At 49.0% G+C, this 25,521-nt stretch overlaps 10 protein-coding genes across 10 annotated transcripts; 7 read left to right on the top strand and 3 right to left on the bottom strand.

Annotated features, from left to right (window-relative positions):
- Window positions 1–720: 720 nt before the first annotated feature.
- Window positions 721–1,236, top strand: MGYG_06136 (hypothetical protein; the record flags this gene model as incomplete). Its single annotated transcript, XM_003171547.1, has 2 exons — window positions 721–805; window positions 959–1,236. The coding sequence occupies 2 exons, from the start codon at window positions 721–723 to the stop codon at window positions 1,234–1,236; spliced, it is 363 nt and encodes a 120-aa protein (XP_003171595.1).
- Window positions 1,237–3,889: 2,653 nt separating this feature from the next.
- MGYG_06134 (hypothetical protein) lies at window positions 3,890–5,624 on the top strand (the record flags this gene model as incomplete). The annotated part of the gene is made up of 5 exons (XM_003171546.1): window positions 3,890–4,096; window positions 4,132–4,175; window positions 4,733–4,753; window positions 4,885–5,039; window positions 5,440–5,624. The coding sequence occupies 5 exons, from the start codon at window positions 3,890–3,892 to the stop codon at window positions 5,622–5,624; spliced, it is 612 nt and encodes a 203-aa protein (XP_003171594.1).
- Window positions 5,625–7,855: 2,231 nt separating this feature from the next.
- On the top strand, window positions 7,856–9,772 carry MGYG_06133 (chromate transporter; the record flags this gene model as incomplete). The annotated part of the gene is made up of 5 exons (XM_003171545.1): window positions 7,856–8,092; window positions 8,178–8,299; window positions 8,366–8,537; window positions 8,604–9,072; window positions 9,138–9,772. The coding sequence occupies 5 exons, from the start codon at window positions 7,856–7,858 to the stop codon at window positions 9,770–9,772; spliced, it is 1,635 nt and encodes a 544-aa protein (XP_003171593.1).
- Window positions 9,773–10,111: 339 nt separating this feature from the next.
- On the top strand, window positions 10,112–10,940 carry MGYG_06132 (40S ribosomal protein S13; the record flags this gene model as incomplete). Its single annotated transcript, XM_003171544.1, has 4 exons — window positions 10,112–10,313; window positions 10,404–10,436; window positions 10,652–10,698; window positions 10,767–10,940. 4 exons carry the CDS (start codon window positions 10,112–10,114, stop codon window positions 10,938–10,940), a joined length of 456 nt encoding a protein of 151 aa, XP_003171592.1.
- A 361-nt stretch (window positions 10,941–11,301) lies between these two features.
- Window positions 11,302–13,936, bottom strand: MGYG_06131 (coiled-coil domain-containing protein MTMR15; the record flags this gene model as incomplete). Its single annotated transcript, XM_003171543.1, has 3 exons — window positions 11,302–11,811; window positions 11,869–13,375; window positions 13,461–13,936. 3 exons carry the CDS (start codon window positions 13,934–13,936, stop codon window positions 11,302–11,304), a joined length of 2,493 nt encoding a protein of 830 aa, XP_003171591.1.
- A 413-nt stretch (window positions 13,937–14,349) lies between these two features.
- Window positions 14,350–15,113, top strand: MGYG_06130 (hypothetical protein; the record flags this gene model as incomplete). Its single annotated transcript, XM_003171542.1, has 3 exons — window positions 14,350–14,478; window positions 14,637–14,953; window positions 15,023–15,113. 3 exons carry the CDS (start codon window positions 14,350–14,352, stop codon window positions 15,111–15,113), a joined length of 537 nt encoding a protein of 178 aa, XP_003171590.1.
- A 1,402-nt stretch (window positions 15,114–16,515) lies between these two features.
- MGYG_06129 (RNA recognition domain-containing protein family protein) lies at window positions 16,516–17,670 on the bottom strand (the record flags this gene model as incomplete). The annotated part of the gene is made up of 4 exons (XM_003171541.1): window positions 16,516–16,946; window positions 17,007–17,359; window positions 17,464–17,554; window positions 17,628–17,670. The coding sequence occupies 4 exons, from the start codon at window positions 17,668–17,670 to the stop codon at window positions 16,516–16,518; spliced, it is 918 nt and encodes a 305-aa protein (XP_003171589.1).
- Window positions 17,671–18,201: 531 nt separating this feature from the next.
- MGYG_06128 (jade-1) lies at window positions 18,202–21,751 on the bottom strand (the record flags this gene model as incomplete). The annotated part of the gene is made up of 2 exons (XM_003171540.1): window positions 18,202–19,300; window positions 19,362–21,751. The coding sequence occupies 2 exons, from the start codon at window positions 21,749–21,751 to the stop codon at window positions 18,202–18,204; spliced, it is 3,489 nt and encodes a 1,162-aa protein (XP_003171588.1).
- Window positions 21,752–22,318: 567 nt separating this feature from the next.
- Window positions 22,319–23,085, top strand: MGYG_06127 (hypothetical protein; the record flags this gene model as incomplete). The annotated part of the gene is made up of 5 exons (XM_003171539.1): window positions 22,319–22,341; window positions 22,426–22,652; window positions 22,733–22,756; window positions 22,844–22,921; window positions 22,997–23,085. 5 exons carry the CDS (start codon window positions 22,319–22,321, stop codon window positions 23,083–23,085), a joined length of 441 nt encoding a protein of 146 aa, XP_003171587.1.
- A 1,198-nt stretch (window positions 23,086–24,283) lies between these two features.
- On the top strand, window positions 24,284–25,288 carry MGYG_06126 (hypothetical protein; the record flags this gene model as incomplete). Its single annotated transcript, XM_003171538.1, has 4 exons — window positions 24,284–24,553; window positions 24,598–24,659; window positions 24,757–24,790; window positions 25,016–25,288. The coding sequence occupies 4 exons, from the start codon at window positions 24,284–24,286 to the stop codon at window positions 25,286–25,288; spliced, it is 639 nt and encodes a 212-aa protein (XP_003171586.1).
- Between the last annotated feature and the right edge of the window lie 233 nt (window positions 25,289–25,521).

Raw genomic sequence — 25,521 nt, 5'->3', positions numbered from 1 at the left:
GCAAAACCTGGGGAAAGAAGACGACGCAGGCGAGGTCGAGGCCACACGATATGGATATGAATGAATGGAGTAAGGAAAAAATAAAAAATAAAAAGGACCCTCTCTCCGTACTAGCTAGGCCAAAGGCAAAAATCTCTAACCATTCATCCGTTGGGATCCAAGATCAGACGCAGGACGCAGATAGAGTGTGATATAAAATGGATCGCAGCCGGTGCCGCTAAGAATAGGACTTCTGGCTTCCTCCCTTTCCACACAAGAGGCAGAGAGAGGGAAATAGGGAGAGATAGTCCCGTAAAGAAGTGAGAGATGGGCGGGTTCGGCACTTTGTCCCAGCACCAAATAGCATGCATGCGTTTGCCCTGTAAGTTAGTTCAGAGTGGGACAGCTTAGCAGAGGCTGTAAGTATAAGTCATGCAATTGAACGATCGTCCCAGCAAGAGAGAGGAAAAAGCAAGGAAGAAGAAGAAGCAGAAGAAGAAAAGAAACGAAAGGAAAAAGAAAGCAGTAGAAAAGAAGAAAAGAAAAGAGCCCGATCCATCCACTCTCTTTTGTCCTGCGGGTAAGGATTATAGTAAAACTATGGGCCTTATAATTTACAACATCTCCGGTCAATGTGGATGCGGAGCGTTGGCTTCGAGATGGGCTCTTCTTGTTCTGGCTCTGGCTCTGCCCTCAATCTCTCTCCGGCTGTTTCTTTTCAGGGGTAGTTCACTAAAGTGAATGGCCACGGTAACAGACGACGGCAGGGGGGGAAGGAGATGTGGTCCCTTGATAATATATAATAAGTACGGGCTCCCTTGCAACCGTCAGGCCTAGACAGATTGGACGGGACGGGTAAGGTAAGGGAGAGGGAGAGAGATAGAGTAGGTAGAGACGAGAAGGGGGAAGGGGGTGGTCCTTCTTCTGTGACGAGGATCCGGGTGGACAGAAGGCAAAGGCGAATAAAAGGCTGAAGAAGTCCCGCCAGGCCACCGTCCGAGCCGGGAGCACAGCCATAAAGACGAGGAACAGGAAGAAGACGTCTTCCCTTCGTCTCTTCCGTCTCGTCTCGTCTCGTTCGGCCTACCACAGGGCACAAGACGAGGGTTGACGGCTCCAGCTGTCCAACCTATCACGGCCGGCAAGTGCCCTCCACCCCTCGCGGCCCAGGATGCAGGAGGCCATGCGGATCATGAGAAGCAAAATAAAAACGGGACCAGGAACAGGCTCGGCGAGTGGATGCGCGGGCGACCTTGAGGCACTTGGGACGCTGTCCACTGGCTGGCGCTGGTAGCTGGCGCGGGCGCAGTTGCTCTTGATGTTGATGTTGGGAGCCTATAACTAGCAGATACGGAGCACTCCCTGGCTCGCTGGCTAGCTGAACAGATGGATCCTCCTTTTGTCGCGACTTGGGACGCCCGAACCATGGATTCAACGGCGACGGCGACGGCCAGGTGCCTTCTGGGTCGGAGAGACATGCCACACGCCACCTGCTGGCTGGCCTAGCGTGCTGCTGGCTGGCTGCCTAACGGCCGTGGATGGAGCCGACGGTCAACTTTCGTCTGTCCATCTCTTGTCTGTCTCCAGCAGTGGAGCGACTTACGACTGGCAGAGGCATAGGTCCGCCGTGGCCATCGTATCAGCGTCGCTAACTAGTTTATACTTATGTACTGGGTCTTGACATCAGCTCTCGGTGAAGACGAAGAGGAAGACAGAGAAAAGGGGCGATGCGGCTCTGAAACCAACCAGAAACCAACAGGCAAGTAAGCTCCCAACGGTATTATCAGGTAGATTAAACAGGCTACTCTGTCTGTTACCAGCAAGTCAAGACAGGCAAGTATAATAATAATAATACGAGCAGCGAGCGATCGCGAGGACTGGACTTGACCCAGTTGGGAGATTCTCCGGCGTGTCATCCACGGCTAAGCAAGAGGCTAAGATCGTGATACGCCCTTGTTCCTTGCACCAATAACGCCGTCTCTGCCAGGATGGCCGTCCTTGACCAAGCAGCTACTTATGTAGAAGTATTAGTATTACCCGGAGCATGGGCTGGCTTGCTGCCATGCTGTATGTCTGACTGGGCAGGCGTCGGGTCCAGAAGCCACTGCCTGCTTGTCGATATTCATCGTCATCTTCTTCATCCATCGCTTCCTCTACATGGCTTCGCTTCTTCTTCGCCTCCATCGTTTGGCAGAGGAGCGCCGACCCTGGCCCCTGGACGGTCCCGCCTGGAGAAAGACTTCTGACCGGGCTAATTATAGGGCTGTTATATATATATTATTATTATGGATTACTGCTACTATACACTGATCGACGGCTGTTCCCCTTCTCCCGCCTTATCGATCCAGAGCAACGACCACGGACGAACAAACGAACTAACTGACTAGCTGACGCAGGAGAGAGGAGAAAAGGGAACCCGTTTCTCCGTATATACTCCGTAAATTTATATATATTTATATATAGGGTTACCTTGCCGGAAACGAGACCCTCCTGCTCTCCTCCCTCGCCCAACGACAATTTCATATCTAGTCGTGTCCAGGGATGTCTCTCTTTATTTCTTTTCCCGACGGCTGTTTCCCGGCATACATTGCGTACATGAGGCATGACGGTTGCTTCTAGAAGGCCGCTAGTCTCGCCTGCTGGAGCGCGTCGCCGTTTGAATCAAAAGTCAGGGGGCGGGTAGTTATACTTGTGTGTACGTACTTGTGTAGTTATACACTCCGCGACTTAGCTACTTACTACTTATGGTCTCTAGTTACGCGCAGAGAGAGTCAAGTGAGCCCGCTAACTTCTTAACCAGCTAACTCGTTCCCTTAAGAATCGCCACGCCGCAAGCCAAAAAGCACAGAGCAGCATCGACAGCTCACAGCCCACATCGGCCGTGACTCGGGTGCCGATCGATGCATTGCATCACTTCTCTAACTAACTAGCTAGTGTGGCGGCGCTTGCTGGTGGTGCTGGTGCTGCCATGGGCTACATGAACCATGGAACCAGGGTTGGACTATCTCCCTTCCTGCCATGTGTCTCTTTGCCTGGAGGAACGCAGGTTCCATGGTCACTAACTAGTTGACCAGCAAGTCCGTTTCTGCGTGACCTTCCTAACCATGGAACTGCCCAAGCTAACAAGCGGGTGAAACCCTTTTTATTCAGAGGAACGCCAGACAAGACAGACGCCGTTTACTCTGCCCTTTTCTTCAGGTAGTACGGAGTAAACGGAGTACTCCGCACTGTATAGAACTACCAAATACGGCAGTGGGATGTCTCTGGCTTTAGGGCTTGAAGAAGGGGGGGAGGGGGTGACCATTTTGTCTTTCCACAAATCCGCCATATCAACAAGATCTTGACGGGGAGAAAAGGAAGCAGAGAGCATTGCCACACTGCAAGAGGAAAAGAGAAAGAGGCGAAGAAGTGAAAAAAGGAAGAAGAAAGAAAAAGGGCTGTTGGATGGGTTTGGAATGTGTAACGACAGCCTTGAAAAGAAGCCACAAAGCCAACGAACTAACTAAAGCACCAACTTTCCACGTTGCTGGAGAAGAAGCAAAGAAGACTATTTAGTCCAAAGCTGTAAGTATGTAAGTATTAGTTATCTTTCTTTTACGCTTTCAAGACAATGTTGTTACTTTCGTGAAATGTTGGGTTGGCTCGTCCTTAGAGACTGCAGGGAGGAGCCCGGTAACTAAAGTACGCATCAACACATCATCTATAACGACACTCTGCTCTGTTCTAGCGGATCTCCTGCTCTATAGGGAAGTGCATGGCGGCTCCTATATGCACATCTTATCCTTCTGTGCAGGCCGCGTGTGTAGTGGATGGATTGTCTGTCCGGAGTATAGTATATAAAGTACGAGGAGTGGCCTTGCTTCTTGCTATAGCCATGGATCCCCGTTAAGGGACCGCCTCCTGATGCGACATGGACAGGGGACAGGCATCGTCGCTGGTCGGAACTTACCATGTCAGCGGTCGAGGACGACACGAAGACAAGATAGAAAGACGAAGAAGACAGAAAGAAGACTCTCGTCTCGTCTCACATAAGGCGCGATTCGCTGTTCCTACAACGAACCACGAACTAATCCTTCCATCTGGCAGGGATGTAGTTACGGAATATGTATCCATAGATGTAAGTACTCCATAGTGAAGTAGCTGTTGCTGTAGGCGAGGAGGAAGGAGGAGATACTCTCTGACTCGCTTAATGCACAGTGAGTACTCCGTATATTGGCTCGTTTCTGCCTGCCTGGCTAAGATTAAGATATATTAGTTACTGTTTTGTTTGGTTTCCCTTTCCTGCATGATGTAGCAGATCGGATGGCGTGTTGATGCCGCAGATAGATTGCAGGTACGGAGTACACACACAGGCCTGCTCCAGCCCAGCCATGGCTTTGCAGACATCCGTCCGTCGTCGTCTTCTTCTTCTTGTCTCTTCTTATCTCTTCTTCGTCTTCATCTTCGTATGAGAGCATAACTTGCATCATCGGCCGCCGGGATCAACGCGGCCAATGAAACACGCGACTTTCTCGATTTTGTTGACGAGCAGAGCCATTGGCTCCTTATGCCCGAAGACCAAAACCTACACATAAAATTCTCCAGCCTTCACTTTGTCCTTGTTCACGTCCATTATCCCGTTGCGGTTGCGGTTGCTGTTGGCCAGTGGCCAGTGGCCCAGCTCCCTTTTCTTTTCTCTCGAGGACGGGACGGGACGAGACTGTGCTCATGCCAGTAGTTAACTATCTACCCAGATAACTAACCGCCGAAGTAGTTATTTATCATCGAGATCAAGGTGCGATGGCCACTCAGGGCCGCCATGCAAGGGCTTGATGCCGATGGACTTCGCCTCCGATGACTTGGCTCTTGCGAATTGGCTGCTCCGCGATCCTCACAGCGTACATACACTTACTTTCTTACTGTTAGTTATCCGTCCAGCTCGCCCTCCATGCACGGCGTTGCCTGCCAAGCGGCGCTGCGCTGGAGCAAGGGCTCGTCAGAAGCTGACTGGCCATCCCATCCCACCCGATCCCTGGAGAAACGGGGAAGGGGAAGGACTTGCTCAAGAAGGCGGAGTGTGCGTATGTGCGTATGTGCTGATGATGTTGGTGACGGTCCAGCCATGCAGGACCTCGAGCGGTGAACTCGTGGATATCTACCATGATTCGTTGGACATCCCCGTTTGCTTGTCAATCAATCACTCACCCATCCATCTATCCATCCATCCTGCTCGCCCGGCCAGGACCTGGAAAGACAGCTGACATACCCATATCCATACCCATATCCTGTTCCCTTGGCTACATACGGAGTACGGACGCACATTCCTGGATATCAACTGCAGACGTCATCCCGGGGAGTGTCAGGAAGCTCGTTTAAATAACGCAACCGAACTCTCTCCCCTCCCATCTACATATCCCCTGGGACCTGCCTGTGCTTCCTTCCTTCCCTTGCGTGCTTGATGGCCTGTCTGCTTGCTCGCAGCTGACAAGGGCTATTGGATGCATGGAGTAGGGATCCTGAAAAGCGAAAGCGAAGCCAGCCAGCCTAGGAGCTCCGAGAAGGGGGTTCGCCCGTCCTTTGCTAGGCCAGGCCTGGAAAGGCCGACATCTCCCGGCACAATGGTCAAAGAGTTTGTTGCTGTTCTGGGGGTGGAGGGCGTGTTTTGATCATGATGATGGATCGATGGATACACATATACGAAGGTTGAACTGAACTGGGCCAGGATGATAGACAAGAATCATGACCGATCTCCAGTTTTCTTGACATCGATGAGGATGAAAAAGTAATATGTTTGGGATGGAATAGTCCAGAGATCCAGACACTCTCGCACAGGCATATTTCATGCTTGATATCGAACCAACATTGCAGGGTTGGGTTGAACTGGAGGTCTGAGCCGCCTCTCTCATCTCGCTGGGGCTGAAAGGCGCGCTGGATCGAACGACTCTTGCAATGGGGCAAATTTCCGAGGTGAGACAGAATATGGAGCTACTGGCTCAACTGGTAAATAAATGCACTGATTGTTTCTCGTGTTGAGTAACTAGTGATGCGTTCTAGAAGGCATAGATATATAGAGCAAAGACAACCCATCTTCTAACTTAAGTCTTAGGTATATTCCACTCTTGTGAAAGTCCACACACAACAAACCACTAGTGGTTTGATCCCTCCAGCCGGGGATCCCCAACTCACTTTCATTTCTAGTGTTATAAAACAACCATAATAAAAATACTGCAGGCGAAAGCGAAGAAGGACCTTGACAGATGGACCTTGGCCAGCAGCTCGGACCTTCCAGTAAGTATGGTACGCTTGCCTATATGCCTGATAATTATGCCCAAGCAGAGGCTAGAGAGAGATTAAGGCTCGGTTGCCGTCCTGCAGCTTTATTGCTTGATTGCTTGTTGTTTGATCGTCAAGAAGCCGACGTCATGCATACATATTCCAGGTACATACGTTAGGTACTCATGTCTCTCTTGGAAATATCTACCTAGATAAGTAGTAGAAAAACCTGAGAATGGAAGCGGGCTGGGGGCGAATGGATGGACGGAAGAACTTTTAAGGTCGAACGGAAAGTTGAGACAGCAAGGCGGGTTCCTGGTATCCGGCGTAGCTGAAAGTTCATTTGCTATCTATCTGTCTATCCACAAGCTATCGACACACCAGAGCCTACCTTTTTCAAAAATACCCATAGCTACCGAAAGATGGGGTAAGAAGGTATCAAAAAGATATCCAGTCTACCGATGTCTAATATATGGGCCAGCGTGCATTGTCACACAACCATAGCAAGGAAAACTGACCACCTTCCAAAGATATGAGCATCGGCATGTCACATCACGTCAGGTATACCCGTATGCCCATGATCGTCGTCATCACCATCACCCTCATCATCATCACATCATCAAACATTTTAACAAAATAAACCGACGAAAGGAGTCTCCGTGGTGTACGGGAGTGTGCATCTTATCAATCTTGGACTGATAGCAGCAGAACTAAGCCTAAGCAATAAGTGCTTCGTTAGCCAACGCGTACCGACAGGCAAATTGATATGCAAACATCGAGGTCGGTTATGAGGAATCAGAAGTCCATTAAGATCATTGAAGCTGGACCAGAAGAGGCCCAGTTCCTGACATAAGAGGTACCAGAAAAAAAGTAAAGTGAGGTATCATCATGAAGATATGCGTTGTCGTGAGGAAGTTTTCAGTGCAGCTTAAAGAAACGGACGTACCTTTTTTACAATGGCGGTTAGCTCGACCTCAAGTCAAATCATAACGTCTTCCCACACATGTCCATCACGTCTCTTCCCTCTCCATAGCTCGCAAGGAGCGGAATAAGACGGTCTTGCGGCGTTGAAGACCGACTTGAAGATGAAAAGTCGAAGAAAATTCGGTTGTGGAAGGAAAAAGATGAAAAAGACGAAAAAGATTGAAAGAAAAAAAGAAAAAGAAAAAAAAAAAAAAAAACTGCCCAATGAACTATCACGTGACTGATCGACCGGGCTGCAGCGAGCGAAAGCTTGCTTGACTCTGAGTTGGAAACACCCATGGATCCTTCAATATTGCGACCAGGAGAGTAATTCGTTGTTCGATTCGAGTCCGGTGATCTGTGATACCCCAGATAGATGACGATGATGCCATCCGGCCCGGCCACTAGTTGCAGGGCTCGCGAACTATGTAGCTAACGAGTTACTCGGTCGATATCATGATACATGAGTGCGGCCAGCAGAACTACTTAAAACACCGCAGGTTTCCCAGGAAATGAGATGTCCGTTCCCCCCCTCTCTCTCCAGGAAGTCTCTGAGCTGCTGCAGTCGTGATCTGGTCATCCGCTGCGTGCGTGCGAGCGAGCGAAAGAAAGGAAGAAAGGAAGAAAAAAACAACACACAAAAAAACCCGTTATCATCATCATGGCATTAAACAGTTTTTTTAACCTGTTTAGGCGTGGCGTAGAGCCCGCCGAGTCCAGCCAGGCCGCTTATGAACCAAACAAGGGGAAGCTCCAAAGCCGTATGCTCGACGTTATCCAGCGAACCTTTGACCTTGGGTTCACCTCGTTTGGCGGCCCGCCAGTGCATTTTAGAACTCTCCACAGGCGATTCGTGTCGGATGCTGGCAGAAGAGTACCATGGGTAGATGAACAAACGGTGTGGACCTATCACATCTCACTTCAACTTCAACTTCCGTCTGTAGACCTCATTGAAACTAACTTGGGATGGCGTGGTGTTGTAGTATCAAGAGCTCTTTGCGATAAGTCAAGCTCTCCCTGGGCCTGGGAGCACAAAGATGCTCTTCTGCATAACGATGATACATGCAGGCTTTCTCCCTGCGGTTGTGGCGTTTTTCCTATGGACGTTAGTTCTCCTCCCTTTTTCCTAGTTTGAGCCACCTTACGTTTTCTTTATATGTGTATGCAGAAGGATATTTATTGATATGTTTGGGTATCTTATAGCCTTCCCTGGTGCTATTGGAATGTTCGGTCTCGCTCTTGGGGTTGCAAAGCTAGACCAGAACCTTCCGACTATAGTGTATGCTTTTCTCTCTGGGCTGAACGCTTCAACAGTTGGCATCATCGCCCTCGCTGCAGTGCAGGTAAGCTCGCATCATGGCTGAAAGAAAGGGAGGAAAAGGAGACTCAAAAGGCTAACTGGTCTGCAGCTGGCGGAGAAGTCTATTCAAGATAAAGTAACCAGAATACTGGTTATATTTGGTGGATCGGCTGGCCTGTGCTACCAAGCCATATGGTATTTCCCGATCCTTATATTGATCGGTGGTTGCACGACCGCAGTATGGGATCTGATCGCTCAACCATCTATCACAAAGTTGAAAGATAAACTTCGTCAAAGACGCTCAAGTCCCACCAGTGATGCTGAGGCGGGCATTGATCATGTGGGGGTCCGATTGAACCATCCTCATCAGTCCTTAGCACTCCAGCGCCGCCGTGTTCTAGCCGGAAGAGGGCAAGAGTCCCAGGTTGACCTTCCCCAACTTCGACGGTCAGATAGCTCAACCATAATACCTGATAGTCCAAGCACCCTCGTGGGCTCTGAGTCCAACCAACCGATGGACACTCAATCTCACTCCCTGCATATGAAATGGGGCATCCTGATAATTGTCCTCTTCCTTGGTTCGTGCTCAAAGCTGTCCTTCTCCTCTGGAATGTCATGAACTAAAGAACGAGTTATTATATAGCAAGTTTCATTGCCATACTGGTCGTGCGCCAAGGCATGAAGAAACCCGCGCTCGAACTCGACCTTTTTTCCAACATGTATCTTGCCGGAACAGTGATATTTGGTGGTGGTCCGGTCGTTATCCCTTTGCTTCGTGAGTATGTTGTCGGACCTGGCTGGGTTTCTCCACGAGACTTCCTCATCGGCTTAGCACTTATACAGGCCTTCCCTGGGCCAAACTTCAACTTTGCCATATACCTAGGTGGGCTGGCAGTAGCCTCAGTGCATTCTCCCACTATTATGGGCTCTGTCATGTCTTTCGTTGCAATTTATGTTCCTGGCTTAGCTTTGGCTGTGGGGTTCCAAAGCTGCTGGAGTGTCCTGCGGAAGTATCCACTAACAACAAGTTGCCTCAGGGGAATGAACTCCGCTGCAGTTGGTCTGGTATTCACTGCTGTATATCGCCTCTGGGAGATCGGCTATCTGAGTGCTAATGCATCACAGGGTCAGAGTCTGGGAATGGAGCCCTTTTGGGTGGTCGTGGCGGCTATAACCTATGCTGAGAATGCTTGGTTTAGAGTGCCCCCAGCCATTGCCATTGCTAGTGGAGGCATATTGGGTCTCTGCTGGTATGCAGTCGTACAGCGAAATAGTTGACATGTTCCTTTGATACACATCATACTATAGCTTTCTCCTGACTCTCTTTCTTCGCTGTGTTGTTAGACATTTTATGCTGTTAATAGTATAAACCTTCCAAAGCCTTATTGATCACGTAAAAAATTAGTTAAGCGTAAAATAAATACGTACAATACTGGTATTTTTACCACTTAAAATACAATCTAAGCGACATTTGTCCACGTGATCACACATCGGCGCACCATTAGATTTTATCGACAAAAAAACATCTTGAATTTTTGCGACTTGACGAACTTCTCGACATCGACACATCTCATCCGCAAACTTTCGCTCTTCACCAGCACCTCCAACACCGTCAATATGGGTCGTCTTCACAGCAAGGGCAAGGGCATTTCTGCCTCTGCCATCCCTTACTCTCGCACCGCCCCCGCCTGGGTGAAGACCACTCCGGATCAGGTTGTCGACCACATCTGCAAGATGGCCAAGAAGGGTGCTACCCCATCTCAGATTGGTGTTGTCCTCCGTGATAGCCACGGTATTGCCCAGGTTAAGGTTGTTACTGGTATGTGAATGCTTGGAGCTGGGACTTGCGATCCGTCGAAAATCCGTTTTGCGCCAGCGACACCTTGAAGCTAACTTATTTTATCTATAGGAAACAAGATCCTCCGTATCCTCAAGTCCAACGGTACGAATTTACATATAATCCTTCCATGTGGGAGGTGATTTGATTGTTTAGAGAAGCGCTTCAACTTGAGATATCGTTGAACATTCTCTAAGCTCAATCACCTCGTACTACTATAATGATTGAACCTTTTGGCGCTCCTCTGGAGCCATGTTCTTTCGACATTGCCTCTGCTTGGTCATGATCGGCTGACAGAGTGATTTTGTAAACTTGTATAGGCCTCGCCCCTGAAATCCCAGAGGACCTTTACATGTTGATCAGAAAGGTAATTTATCATCTTCTCCTTGAAGTATATACTTGGCTATGTAAAGCTAACAACTCTCTTCTTTCTAGGCCGTTGCTGTCCGCAAGCACCTTGAGCGTAACCGCAAGGACAAGGACAGCAAGTTCCGTCTTATTCTGATTGAGTCCCGTATCCACCGTCTATCCCGCTACTACAAGTCCGTTGGTGTCCTCCCACCAACCTGGAGATACGAGAGTGCCACTGCCAGCACCATGGTCGCGTAAGCGATTTCAATCACATTCACGACTTCAATGGACCAAATACAAATATGGATGTAAAAAACACAATCAAAATGGGCGTGGGTATGTACCAGGAACATAGCTTTTCCAATCAAGCTATCTGGCAGAAATGCTTGGAGTTTGCATGGAGCTAAACAGTTCTTTCTACCATGGCGGGAACTGAGCGTTAGATTATTTATTCTCATATTTAATTGAGTTCTTCCTGGCTGGCTTTCTCTTGTATGTGCTACTAGCAATTTACGAATAATGAACAAGGTCTCTTATACCATTACCATAATAGGCCAAGGTGAAGTCAACCCTGTAGAATGTAATAAAGGTGAGCATATATCCAAAACTATATTCAATATTATATACGCCTAACCTCACGTGCCACTGCGTTGCAGAGCTCAACTTTGACGCCTGCCCCTGTAAGAACATGGATCCAAAGTCGTTGCGTATCGCTTAAACGATCACTTTCTGACTTGACCTCTGAAAACATAACCTCATTAGTATCCATACGCCAGAGAAAAAGGTCCGGAATACCTCCACCTCGTTGCTGGTATTCTTGCGCCATCACCTGGCATATAGTTGCCAATGCTTCACCTCTAAAGCATTGAGCAATCTCAAGGAGATCACCGAGCTCAAAGGACCAGTCAATACCGATAGCACAAGTCTGCCTTGGTGATTCACGGGCATGGACTTCTTTAATGATCCTTTGAGCTTCTCCATTTGATATCTCAGCCAACCTGGAATTGATCTCAGATATTCGAGATGGGTAAAAGGAATCTGTATGTAAATCCAAGGGGCATGTCTGGAAGGGAGTCTGGAAGACGTTAGGGACATAAGTAAATATAATATCATAGAATAGGTATCCAAACTAAAAAATGGTCAGCAAACAGCGAACATGGAGCAGTGGCTTTTTAATTCAACTTACAAGTGTTCGAAGGATGCCGCTTTCGCAGTGGAAGCCTTTCCATCCATTATCCCTATACCAGCTCAGGCACATGTTTTCAACCCGACATTCGCCTCCTCCTTCCCGTTCGTCAACCCAGACAGTTGGACGTCCCTTGTTTTTTGAGTTACTGCTTCCTGGGGATTTTCCATTTGGCTGCTTTCCTGGTAGTTCTTTTTCAATCCGGATCCCATGCACCATTCGTTCTTCAGGTTTTGCAAGCATGACATGGGAAAAATCATGTTGCTCCCTCCATGCTATTTTCAGGGATCTTTCTAGTTTAGTAATCCGTTTCTGTAGGCCGTAGTGAAAAATGATATGACATTCTGGATCTTGAAGTCCATCTTCGCAAGTACGGAGAGCCTGTTGTCTCCAATCCCTCTTTCGAGCGTCTTCAGGACGGGTATCAGTGACATCAAGAGACCACATATAATGCTCTTCAAGGAGTGCCTTGCGCTGATACCAAGTTCCACGCCTCGCAGAGTGAAAGAGACGCTGACCCAGTAGTTCCTTTAATGTCTTGTGCTCTTGTTTATAATCTTTAAGCCGTCCGAGAGACCACAGCCCTTTATGTATGATCCTGGTGTACACCCATGCAGGGGAAAAGCGACGAAGATACGCGCCTTCTCCATAATCATATAATCGTTCTTCTTTGGATTGTTCTTCCAGTAGCAATATCCTCCACCTGGGATAGACAGCTTCCGCCATTTTCTTAACAGCTTGTATCTTCTCATCAATTGCCGTGTTGCTGGATTCTATCTCCTTGTCCAGATCGAACTGGATACGAAGGGCAGTTTCAAATTCAAGCAAATCGGATCGAGATGGAAATATGGAATTCGAGCGACTGACAATATAATCTGGATAATTTTTCTTGGATATCTTTGCCAGGATTATAGCAGTAAGGGAATTTTCTGACCATTGCGTCGAACGGTAGAATAGCAGGTGAACGCGTTCAAAAAGTTTCAACGTGCCATTTGCAAGTCGTATGCAGTCACCAGTACGGCCAAAGATCTTCTCTCGGAATAAGGCAGCTCTTATACTAGTTTCACCGTTGCTGAGAGATGATACCATTGATGCAGCCTTACCGTCAATACCTTCTTCTGCATCAGTTGAGGAAAGCCAGCTTAGCCCTGTTTGAGCAGTGCTTGCTTCGCATAAACCATTGATCAAATCTTTCTTGTTCTTTCCTGCAACCTTCAGGTCCTTTGCTAAAGATTTCAATTCGTCAAGAAGAAGTAGGGAAGAAGCTTCTTCGATTGACTGTATCTCTTTCATATCATCTGCAAATCGAAACTCATTACCACTTGTAGCCACAGGAGACATGCTTAGCCCTCCAATATTAGGTGTCTGGTCATCGGTTGATGTAGGTAGCTTTCTCATCTTTCTAAGATCGGTGACTGCCCTTGGCAAATCGGCAATATCTTGATAATAACCCAGCTTATTGACACGATGCCAAGCGGATGTTTTGCGTAGAAAGAGTCGAACGTAACTAGGCATTGCTTGTTAACGGGAAGTTCGCCGCGCGCAGCAATAAAATTTAAAACGATAAAAAACCAAAAGGTATAAAAACGAACAGATATTGAGACTCATAAGGGAGCCCTTTCCAGTAATCAAACACAGCTTTCTCTGCTTCATTAAAGAGATGGCTTTCATCCTCTAGGACGCTGCCGAGGGCGTAGTTGAAAGCGTCGACATAAATAGAGCTCTCTCCTTTGACCCATCCTCTTTGATTGAACCGCTGCTGCGTCTCTCCTACTCGGGATTCGCCTCCCAATGAAGCTTTCCACTGCTCATATTCCTCAACGGCATCTTCCCCTGACTTCAAGGAGGGGAGAGACTCCTCCAAACCAGCTTCCTGGTCAAAGGGCACAGCATCTTGCCCAGGTTCATCAGTCGATACGCCTGAGCCCTCTTCCATCACCGTGGATCCATATATATCAGGGGTATCCCTCTCAGCAGTCGAACCCGATCGTTTGCTAGACGAAGAGTCGTCCGGACTCGAGTAGGTACGTCTTCGCTTAGGTTGCGAAGGTCGTGGTCCTGCTGTCATCGTCAAAACGGGAGAAAGTCTCAAAACGAATGCAATTTGAGTAGGTCCTGCATCCTCGGGTTCTCAGTCAACAAAACCCGCATTCCATATCCCAAACGCCCGCCGAGGCTGTAAAATAGGTAGCTCTCGAAGTCGCTTTTCAAGTTCATCGTAGACAACGCGTCGGCAACACGAGGTCACATGACACATCTGGAACCACTTTAGCCTTTTTTATGTCTGTTTGTTGTGTTTGCATCCAAAGCTCCGTCTCGTCCAAAGCGTCGCAAAACGACCGACTTGAAGCAGGAGATATAAATTGATATCCAGGACTACGAGCTGAGGGAAGTGAGAAGAAGTCTGCCTGATTGTGGCAGCCAATTGGCCCGATATATAATTTTGGATGGTTATGGGACCTTAGATAGCACTAGTTCTTCATGGCCGATGCCCCATCACAGCTGCCAGCAGGCAACCCGCTTCCTTCTGGCGCCGGATTCCAGAATGCGGAAAGACAGAACAATGGAGAAACACCGCAGGACAGGCCTGCTGTCATGCAGGATAACACTGTATGTGATGAGATGTCATGAGTAATACCCGCTAGTTTGGACCATGACCTTATAAAGTTCCTTTGCACAACACAGAAGATATACCCTCTTCAGATACATTCCATCACACCGTACGCTCTTTACGCAAGGAAACTGACTTGTTACGGATTTTACCTCAGCCTCTAGAACCGAACTCCACCACTAAGTTGGGTACCAGTGTCCCTCCTGCACCGGCCACAGCTTCAACCAACTCTCGCGGCGTCACACCATCTGTGGACAACGAGTCTTCTGCCAATAAACACCACGATAACCGAGACGTCATCATGAGCGGTGGCTATGAAACAAGAGGCACTTATCGGGGAAATGGTGCTACTGGCACGGGCGCCGCAAATGCTACTCCGCAATCCCAGGCTACGGGTGCGCCGGCACGGATATACATGAACGAAAAGATCGTCCCATATCTCCTTGAAGGGATGAAGATGGTGGCCAAAGACCAGTGAGTTTTTCACTCTTACATTCATCGCGTTTCCTTTTGTTGCTAATACGATGCTTTGTCAAAATTTAGACCTACGAACCCGCTGCAGGTGCTAGGGGAATATCTTCTACAGAAGAGTAGCGAAATTGGAGAGACTGCTGGAGAACAGTCGGCTGCCTGATATGGACATTTCTCTGATCGAAAATAAAGAAATTTACAAGATATACAGCACCGTGCTGGATAGATACCCATGCTCTACAGATTTCTTCAAAGAGTCTGTCTCGGGCTTTTACGGTGAGCTGCAATGTATGTAGCAAGAGCGATAAGAACCGGATCGCAATCAATTGAAATGTGGCATACTGCTGCAGCATCCCCAAACTGTAAAACTCTTCATATGCTATGACTGATATAGCAAGTCAACACCTAAAGTAATTGAGTACTCCGTAACTCAACTCTAGATATGGATGAACTAGTAATACTGAGCTGCTAGAAATTCCTTGTACGGTTAGTTGGTAGATGATTCTATGCTTCTCCTATGCATTTGTGTGAGATTGGTTTCTGTTGCAACAGATGAACGCTACAAACTCAACGTCAGTATGGAAATACAATAAAGGAGCACTTACCAGGATATGTTACAGTTGTGTCTTCTCATGTGGAGGATCGGTATATGTGGTGTTGTCAAAGGCAAAGTAAATGAAGACGACGACCCAGGTAGTAGTAATCTATCATCACAGTAGAGGGACAAGGATATGGGAAATCCTTTCCCTCCCACCATGTAACCAGCATTAGGGAATGGGGACTCCAGAGAGACGAGGACGTGATATCGGCTCTCAGGAAATATGTTTCGACTACGAGTATCGGCAAAGAGCGAGAGAGACGAATAGCTCCGGGGTTCCCAGTTGGAGGATTGTGTTGCGTTGTAGAAATTTGAGAATTGTTTTGATAGTGTTTTCTTTGATCTTTGAAAGCGTGAGGCCACTCCGGGCCAAAAGTGTGTAGGAGTCGTTACCCTCAATTTGTGTTTTGTGTGAAGAGATGCAATACGGCGAAACAAGCTGACTACCGATAAAGGGGAGGGCCAACAGGGAAGGGATGATGCGGAAGATTTTGCTGCCCACAAGAGAGAAAGCCGAAGGTATTACAACGTTTAGATATCCTGTGTTCCGCCGCCATGCTTCGTGAAATTTAGCGATAAGTAAAGAAACAGCTGGGTTAAAGCGGACGGATGACGTGCCAAACAGACGTTCGGCCTCAGACGTAAGCCGCGAGCCAGCCATTCGAAATTTTGTCGAAGCCATGCAAGAAGTGTTGGGAGCGAAAGGTGATGTGTAACAAACATAGAAGCGCCGCCGTTACCGATTAAGTACCGATCCCAGCTGAAGATGCCGACAAGAAACCATGTGTGGAATACAGTAGTAGAATCAGAGGATGACAACCAGAGAAGGAAAATATAAGCAAAGATGAAAACGGGGTGGGAACCGAGATCCAGGAAATCAAGCCTAGTGAAGAGGTCGGGCAGGGCTTGAAATGAACCAAAACTCAGATGCCGTTGTTGTCGTTGGTGGCCTGCATGAAATACCTACCTAGCGGGAGCCGGTTCTATCGTCCCAACGGTTATCGTAAGCTCGACTGCCAGAAGGCTCATATGACTCACGATGGGAAGGGGCGTCTGCATAACCCCCAGAAGCAGACTGAGCGCGAGCATCATCTCGGTCATAGTATCCACCACCTCGACGGTCTCCTCGACGGTCCCCACGGTCACGGTCACGATCACCTCCTCTGTCGCCGCGGTCACCACGGTCTCCGTACCTATCATCACGGCCGGATGTGGCGTAGCGGTCGACACCTCTGTGACCATAGTCATCACGATAATCGCGGCGACTACCACGGTCACTGTAGGAATCGTAGCGAGAGCTGCGGTAGCCATCGTCGTAACGGCGTCCATGGCCACCATACCCACCGCGACGATCGTCATAGCGGTCATAACGACCGCCGCGACTGTTTCCACGAAGTTCTGGTATTCATTTTAGCGACTTTCTTTGTTAATTTTTGTGTTGCAAAAGTGAAACCATACCGCGCTTAGGAGGCCCAAAGTATTTTCCGGGGGTAGGAGTCCTAGGACGGCTACGACGAGCCTTTTCAATGCTCAAAGTACGTCCATCGATCACTTCGCCCTGTAGACCCTCTCTGGCCGCTTCTGCCTGGTCAGGAGTAACCATGTTCACAAACCCGAATCCACGCGACTCCTTGGTGTGAGGATCAAGCATAATAGAGCAGTTTTCCACCTCACCATATTTCTCAAAGAGACGGGTCACGTCTGCTTCACTCAGGCGAGGATGGATCCCGGTTACAAACAAGTTGGTACCTGTATTCTGAGCTCCTTCTTCATCGTCTGCGTTTTTCACCCGTGTATCTGCTCCTTCGGCACTATTCAAAGTTAGGCCCCATTCTTTATCTTTTTCTTTTCTTTCATCGTTTTCTTTTTCACTGCTGGCTCATCAGATGGTAGCTTAACAAGATGGCTTTCTTACCGATCAGTTCGGCCGTTGGGAGAAGCGCTGCGGTTCCGGGTAGCGCGATTAGCATCCTGGGGTGACGCGCTACGTCGGCGGTATTGCGGATCTTTTTGGTCACAATCAAACAACGGGTTAATGCTTCAGTTTGCGTATAAATATAGAGTGCTTGCTAGCGTTACCTTCGAACCGATCGTTCTCGTTTTCATATTCCATGTCGGCCATGGTTGGTTGATAATCCAGTTAGAAAAGCGGCTCTGAGGGAGTTGCCACTGAATCTTCCGTCCAGTTCGCCGGGTGCAAGGGACCTAGAAACGTGAGAGCAAAAGGAATAACAAGTGCGAGCTGCAACACTAAGTAAAGAAAATGAGAGAGAAAGGCGCGAGACGAGAGGTTGACGGTCGAGGAGGTTGGCCTTTTGATGTCTGGAGAAGAGCAAAAAGCTGGTGAAAGCTTCTGGGCTGAAAGACGATCCTTTTAGCTGTCGCCCGATTTGGACTAGCGCGTTCTGAGCTTGGCTTCCCGCAACTCTTTTTCGTCGTCAATATAAAAAGCGGGAGACACAGGGTGAGACAGAAGTGATGACGAGAACAAAGAAAAGCATGGTAACGTGGATATCCTGGTTTCATTTCATTATTATATATTATCGTTCTAGTGAGAGAAAATGTAGAAGGTATAGAAGAAGGTGTAATACATAGGGTAAAGGCTCTAGAGAGCGACAAAAGGTAAAAAAAAAATACAAAAGGTAGGACGGATCTATCTAAATCCTCGCCATCGCTTTCGGGATTTTTGCGATTTGGGCCTGGAGGGCTCTTCTTCTAGGGCCGTAGTAGGTTCAACGCCTTGTCCAGTGGGCTCGGCCGGCACTTTCTCGACGCCATCATCGTCTCCGGCTAAGTCACGGAGTTCCTCGTCGCCTATGTCACTAAGTTCCTCGCTCATGCCACGAACCAGCTCTCTGCCAGTCCACCGTTCCTCGTGGATGGTGGTGCCAATGGGGTCAAAGGGTTGCATGTACCACTGAATACCACCTTGGGCTAACGGCAGGAGCTGCTGGCCTTCCGAAAAGCTGGCGGGTGGTGTGGGAGGCGTGGCTTCGTCTCGCGGAATCTGAGGTTGAAGGATCGCTTCTTCCCCCGTATTCTCCACAGGCGCTTGAGATGGTTCACTCTCGTTGGAGCCACTGCCGGACTGTTGCTTCTCTGACTGTGGAATCACCATTTCAGTGCTGTCCTCCTGAAATACTGATACTGGAGCATCCGTCATTTCTGTGTCTTGATCTTCACCGCCCCCAAGATCCCCATTTGTTTCCGGGGTCCGCTTCTCGTTGTTGGCCGACTCTGTTAGCTTTTCATTAACCTCACTTTTAGATTCAGGAGTCAAGTTAAGGCTAGTTTCCTGCATTTCGGGCTCGGTTTCGTTTGGTAACGGCTGCGTTGCCATGGCGGTAAGTAAAGCAGAATTGACTGCTTCTCCAGTTGAGGTGTTGATAGAACCTCTACGAGAACCAACACTGTTTTCAAAGATGAGGTCGAGGCCCTTGAGTTCATTCTCATAAGGCTTTCCGTTAAGCTCGCTTTCCTTCTTCAATGCATCCTCCAATAATGGTTGCACAGCTTTGATTATTCGCTTCGCAAGTTTCCGCTTCTCTCGTTGCTCATGGCTGAGTTCAGGAGCACGACCGCTGATCTGCATCTGTAGCTCTGCCGTATCTCCAACAGAGGCAACTCCAATCCCTGAAGTGAAAACCTGTGCCAAGTCCCGAGAAAATTCGGAAACAGAAGTATAGTACCGTTCTTCTAGCTTTGACCGAATTGCCTGGAAGCCAACGAAGAACACACCCTTTCCATCCAATCTGTGAGTGGGGAAAGCAGTCAGTAGATGCAAAATTAAGGATGGCGAGGGCGCGAACTTACGCATGAGCTTTCTCAAATACCGGCCACAGCATTGGGGGTATAGGGAAGTAAACTATATCAATAATACTCTGAAGGGTTTCTGCATCCTTGAGTTTTTCCTTCTCACGCTTCTTCACCTCACCACATAGCATTCGAACCTTGTCAACGTCCTGGTATAATCTTTCCGCAAAGTCTATTCGACGCTCCAGGCGGACAGATCCTGCACGGCCCATTCCAGAGAAATTCCTCCTAGTCATTTCCATAGATGAAAAGGTTTCGAGTTGAAGTTGCAATCGTTTCAATAATGCAGCACCTCGCCTAGCTTCTCGTTTAAGAGTCCAATACTTGCACGCGTCCTCGGCGTATTGTTTCCTTTGACGTACTGTGAAACGGGCCAAGGATGCGACAACATTGTCAAGCACAACTTGTGGGATAACGGGAGCTCCAGAGGGCAGCTTCCAAATTGTTCTTGGGCTGGGGTTGGCACGTTTTCGCTTATTGTTACTACCAACAGTTAACGTTAGTCGAGGCGTTATAGGCCTCCCATCGCACTCGTTGGGGTCCGTGCTTTCTTGAGTTTCCGGTCCCATGGCAAGAGCTGCAGCTTGGCTATCCCCCCATTTTTTCCCTTGCATGGCTGTACGGTAGTATTCCAAGGCTTGAGCTGTAGCGGAAGAGGTATTGTGATCTGCCTGCCAGTCTGGTGGAACGTGCTTATCACAGTAGGCTTTAAGTTCATTTGAGTCCTTAATGGCAGGAGCGCCTGGAGTCATTTTCATTCTCAAATATAGATGAGCCCGCCTTCCACAGGTGGGATGGAAGGCTACAAAGCAATTCTTGTTACTGCACTGTATGCAAGCGCCCATCTTCTGACGGCAGATGTAACAAGTAAGTTTCCAACGGCTTCTCGGCACCTTTTCAATTTCAATCACCGGCTCCATTAGCGACGGGTTACCTATGGAGACTTCAGGAATCCAAACTGCACAGAGAAGATGCGACCATTTAGCAGTATTTGTTTGTTTGAATGCACCTTCGGTGTTGGGGCAGAAGATACATGATGGTGATCCTCTGCCAATGAGTTGGCATTTCCGGCAAAGCCACTGGCCTTCGGGAATATAGGGCACTCCATAACATTCCTGATGAACAGCCAGGTCACAGCCATCGCAAAAGACGATGGCGTTGGCATTCTCGCAGTCACCATCGTCGCATACAGCACACTTGCTATCTTGTTCCTCTCCCGAGCCGGTATGTTCACCATTTACTGCCACTGCAGAACTGGAACGCGGCCGTTGTGTTTGGGGTGGTTTTGGGTTAGGTTTGGGTATTCGTCGTTCTAGAGCATGCCATTCTTTCTCTATTTTGGTCATGGTAATTTCAAATATTGCGGGTTTGATCGGCTCGAATTCCTCAACTTTTCGTTGCATGTTATATTCTTCTAGCCATCTGGCATCCTGCTCGTCCATATCATACTCCACCCTACCCACGTCTGCGTTTGGGAGAGGTGGGCCAGCTTCCCCCTCGGTGGATTGAGGCGGCTCTAGATCAAGATCGCCGTCCGTTGCGCCTTCAGATAGCCGAATCATTCGTCTCTCATGTCGAAGGAAAATATCACTCTCCTGGTATCCTACACTCGCCATAGTACGGTCAACATAATTTTGCTGTCCAACTCCCTTCTGCTCAAACGGTAAAAACGGGTCTTTAACAACCCAAGATGGCTTTGGTAGCGTGAGTTTTTCTCGCGGATTCGACGTTGCTAGCAGTACTCCTTTAGATTGCTCCGAGATATCATCCACTCTTTTCGGTTTATCAAGACGACGCTTTGACGGGGATAGACTTGGTCCTCGGCACCCATTTGGCGTACTGCTAGTATCTCCATTAGCCCCAAATCCATTCCCGTTTGCTCCATTTGAGGGCGAATTCTCATCGTTTGTCAGTCCGTCTACTTCTTTCGAACTGAACACAGCGATCTGGGCATCAATATCAAGATCAGGGTGAAATTCCTCCCAACCGCGCTCCTCACGAGGCATGTATCCTTCACTCTGAGTTACCGCCAATACTGCTGCCGCGGCAGAGCTATATCTCCGGGCCTGGGTTCTCGGTCGATTCGAACGTGAGGACGTGGGAGTTGCGGGGTGAAGGCGTGAGGAGTCGCGGGCAGGTCGAGTCCGTGGAGTGCTAGTTTTATTTCGCATCTGCGACGACGCTCGAGGTGGCGGGTCTATATCATCCACCTCGATATACCGCCCGCCTCCTCCGGGGCCTCCAGGGACATATTTTAGCTTCTTTCGTGGTGGTTCTCCAGGAACTTGCACCACCGGATTTCTAACCCCCTTCTGCGCTGTTTTGGGTCGTGGTTTAGGTGCCCGGGCTGCGGACGCCTTCCGCTGCATATTGGCAGTAGACGAGGCCATCTCTTTGCTTCTGTCCCACCCTGTCTGTCGTGATATCTCTTTTGAATCAGGAGGCGGAGAAGAGCTGGTTCACTTCTTGAAGAGCGTGGCGTAGTGCTTGTTTCGTGTCTCTGTGCTTCAAATAGTTGCTCTCGTCATCTGAGTTGCTTCACTGCGGCCTAACGTGCAGTATCACGATCCATCCGTGCTGCCAAAAGCAACCAACTCCATGCAAAAAAACCCCCCTCCCAACAGAGCAGTGTTGTCTTCAAAGGTCGTCGAAAGGTCGGCTGTCGTCAAACGCCGTCACCAAGAGGTCGTCGCGGCTTTTTTGCCCTTCTTTCCTTTTTTGGGTTGGAGTAGACGCGCACTAGCCAATTTAGGTAAGGCTCATGCCAAGCTTTTGGCCGCCGAAAACAAGCGCGACTTTTCCCGATGCGGAAACATAAAAACACCTTCCTCTTCCTTCGTCTTCGTTTCTCGCTGCGAAGCGCAAAAGGGGGAAGCTGGTTCAGCCTTGTTTCCCGACTTTGGATCCCTCTGTCGAAGGGTGAGTGCAAGAGTGTTTCCTGCTTGGTTGGCAGCAGCATGAGCGGTGCGGGCGATGACAGGTATGTACGTGAGATTTTTCTTTTTTGCCTTTTATCTGGAGAAGGAAGCTCTTTTTTTAGGGTTGTTCTGACGTGCGCTTGTAGATGGCGAGGTGGCCGTGGGTATGACCATGGCCGCCCTCAGGGCCAACGGCACCATAGCGGAGGATATCGAGATCGTCAGAGCGGTAGCCATGGCCATCGGAATCAAATGAACAATAACATGACCGCAACGGCAGCGTGGACAGGGCCTCCGAGCGGTCCCTCGCGTGAACCGCATACTCCTGTTCGAGGATTCAATTCCGCCGAGTCGAAGGATGCGCTGAAAAAAGGTACCGGGATATTTTGTGCAGAGTCTGACCCGGAAACTGAGCATCTGGGCATGTGCTAATTATTGGTATTCTTATTGCAGATTACAAGAAGGGAGGCCAGGGCGGTATGTCGAAGTCACACTACTCGCAACCCATTAACCGAGAATTTCCTCCGTATAGCTAGACCTTGGTGGCTGATACTTGCTTTGCAGAACCCCAACCAGTGATCTATAGGCCAACTGGCAAAGATGGCAACCCAGTTCGACCCAGTGGACCCTGGGGTTCAAAGCGTATGCTTCCCGCTCCTTTCATTATCCCGGCGTCCGCATGTTTATATAAACACCTAAAACTGACAGGGGACCTAGCAAATTCTATGGCCAATGGGAAGGATTTCTTCCTTGAGCTGCGAAAGCAAATATCCGGGCTCCAACAATCCAATGTCCAGGGCGGTTAATATTGCTTGAAGGATCTGGCGGGTGTTCCCTTCATAATATCTACACACTAGCAGCCAAAATACTTCTGTGGGAGGGAAACGTCTCTTGGGAGATAGGTAGGCTACACCATAACGACTGGACTGAATGAGTGACATCTTTAGTCCTCTATGTTTTGCTAGGGATAGAACAAATGGTATCATTTTTTGATCTCCTCCACTTAGCAATGATGCATATGGTTCCGCGTGCATTACGTAGAGGTTTCTCCAGGTGAAGGATGAAAATAGTAATCCGTTTCATATCGTACTATTCTTGGGCTACCGTAGTTTCAGCTTCCTCATACTCCGTATACGAGGGAATTCGTCTTGCCTACAGTCCAGGTCGTGATACAGAAATAGCATAAGAAAAACAATGCTAAATCCGGCCCCCATGCACCTTTTCTCCTCCCTTGGCCTGACATCTTCACGCAACGCTCGTCAGGATACCAGTACGTCTATTTCCGCCTGCATTTATGTTTCAGCATCACTCTTCTAACTCTTAATTGGTAGATTCTATACCCTCCAGTGTTGTCGCAAGTGGTTGTTTGGAAGACAGACTGAGATGGTCCTTTTATCAATTAGTCTGTCACGCCTGAAAAAAATCCAAGTTCGGGGCTGCATGACAGCCCGTTCTTCTACCTGCAGAAATCCTACGACGATGTTTACGAGCTGTACGATCCCGGGCCAATCTCTGATGCATGAGGGTGTTCAACATTTTAGCACCAGGCCGGCGGCTAGAGGTCGCTCGCCAAAGCCAATCCAGCACCTGCTTGCACGAACCAATGCGCAGGGTAAGATACCACGACACTAAAAGCGGAAAAGGGGGCATATATGCATACATATGATGCAGTATGGCCTGTTTCATCGATGCGACGCGGCCACACAGGAGTCCTCTCTGTCCTCTGTGGCCGATCTAGGGCTGTCCAGGTCCCTCCCAAACTCTGGATCTGACGTTTCTCGAATCCATTAGAGACCCAGCACAACCAGTTAGCACAAAAATAACGGTGCGCCGTGCCAGGGCATAGAGAGCCAATAGCAATTGCTTTACGTCTATTAATAGCGGCGATAGATGTTGGTTTGGGCCCTACTCCGTGCCGAGTCTCCGTCTCGAGATATAGGCGCGCTATATCTTGGGATTCCCGTCATATAGGCAGGACATTTCGGTGTCCGGGACCAGTGCGCCATGTACACGTCAACAAAAGAACGGCGGTATGCGAACGAGATCGGGGGAAGGCGAGAAGAGAAGGGGATATCCTTTATCCCCTGGCCCCCTTGCCACACCCATGAAAAAGAAAACACGGACTTTGCTGCACAACAATACAACGCTGGATGTACGATGAGCCAGCTGCCTCGCGGGATCCCATGGGCTGCACAGGGCGAAGCCAACTCCCAGAGTGGCAACTACAAGTACTGTCAGTACGAGCTGTGTGTATCCTTGGCTTATGCGGGCCGAGTGGGTTGGCGGCTAACCACCAGTACAATTGGTCGCTATTCCAGGGAGCGGGCCGTCCGTCAACTCTAATGTCAACCAGGCCTGAGGGTCCCGGCCAGTTTCGCCGGTATCTCCATTTGTTACGGTGATCCAGTCTCCCCCAGGCCGCAACGGGGTGTAACTACCAAAAGGAACTATCCAATGACTAATTTACTGACTATTAGGCGTGGAGGTTTGCTCCGAGTCTTCAAGTTTGGGGTAGATGGTTGGCGAACCATTTACTGAACCAGCCAGTTGACGAATTATTCACCTTCGTAGCTAACGAGTTAACCGCCGATATGTTGATCTATTTCGGATTTGCCTACTTGGTTACAGACAACCCGGGAGCGTACCTATTCGGCAGACTGTCTCTGCGAGATGCAACACAGCTCGTACTCGGTCTAACCACAGCGAACCCTAAACATCAGTCCTCTCCAAAATTAGCAGCACCCAGTCAGGCCCGGCAATCAATGCATCCCTCAGGCTGCGTGTTACTATACGTTTTTCCTCTCAGACAAACATTATCGAGGTGATGTCGCCTTAATCGGACCAGGAAACACCGTGGCAAGAGCTGCAGCCTGTTGGCATATTGGGGTACGGTCCAACTCAAGATCTGCTTCAGAATTGACCAGGGTCCGACTTTACAGACCCGCTCGTTTTGTCGTTTTTGCCAGGTATAACAATATGGGTCCTCACAGAGAGCCGCCTATGTGCTAATAATGCGTCCAACCAGTCCTCACAATACTCGATACCCCCGGCCAGTGAGCATTGCAGATTTGCGCGATTCCGGAAACCCATGACACATATATACTCCAGCCTAGTGCACAATTCAGCATCATCAAACGCACTATTGGCTTTATTTGTTTTTTAGTTTGCCCCCCTCGCCGTTCCGTCGTCGAAGCGCCTGGTGTGTTTGGCCCAGGCTCAGGCTGCAGCAGCGCAGAACCCTC

This window comes from Nannizzia gypsea, genomic scaffold, assembly GCF_000150975.2.
Source record: "Nannizzia gypsea CBS 118893 supercont1.5 genomic scaffold, whole genome shotgun sequence".
In the NCBI taxonomy this organism is placed as follows: Eukaryota; Fungi; Ascomycota; class Eurotiomycetes; order Onygenales; family Arthrodermataceae; genus Nannizzia; species Nannizzia gypsea.
This window is presented reverse-complemented; position numbering and strand designations above follow the sequence as displayed.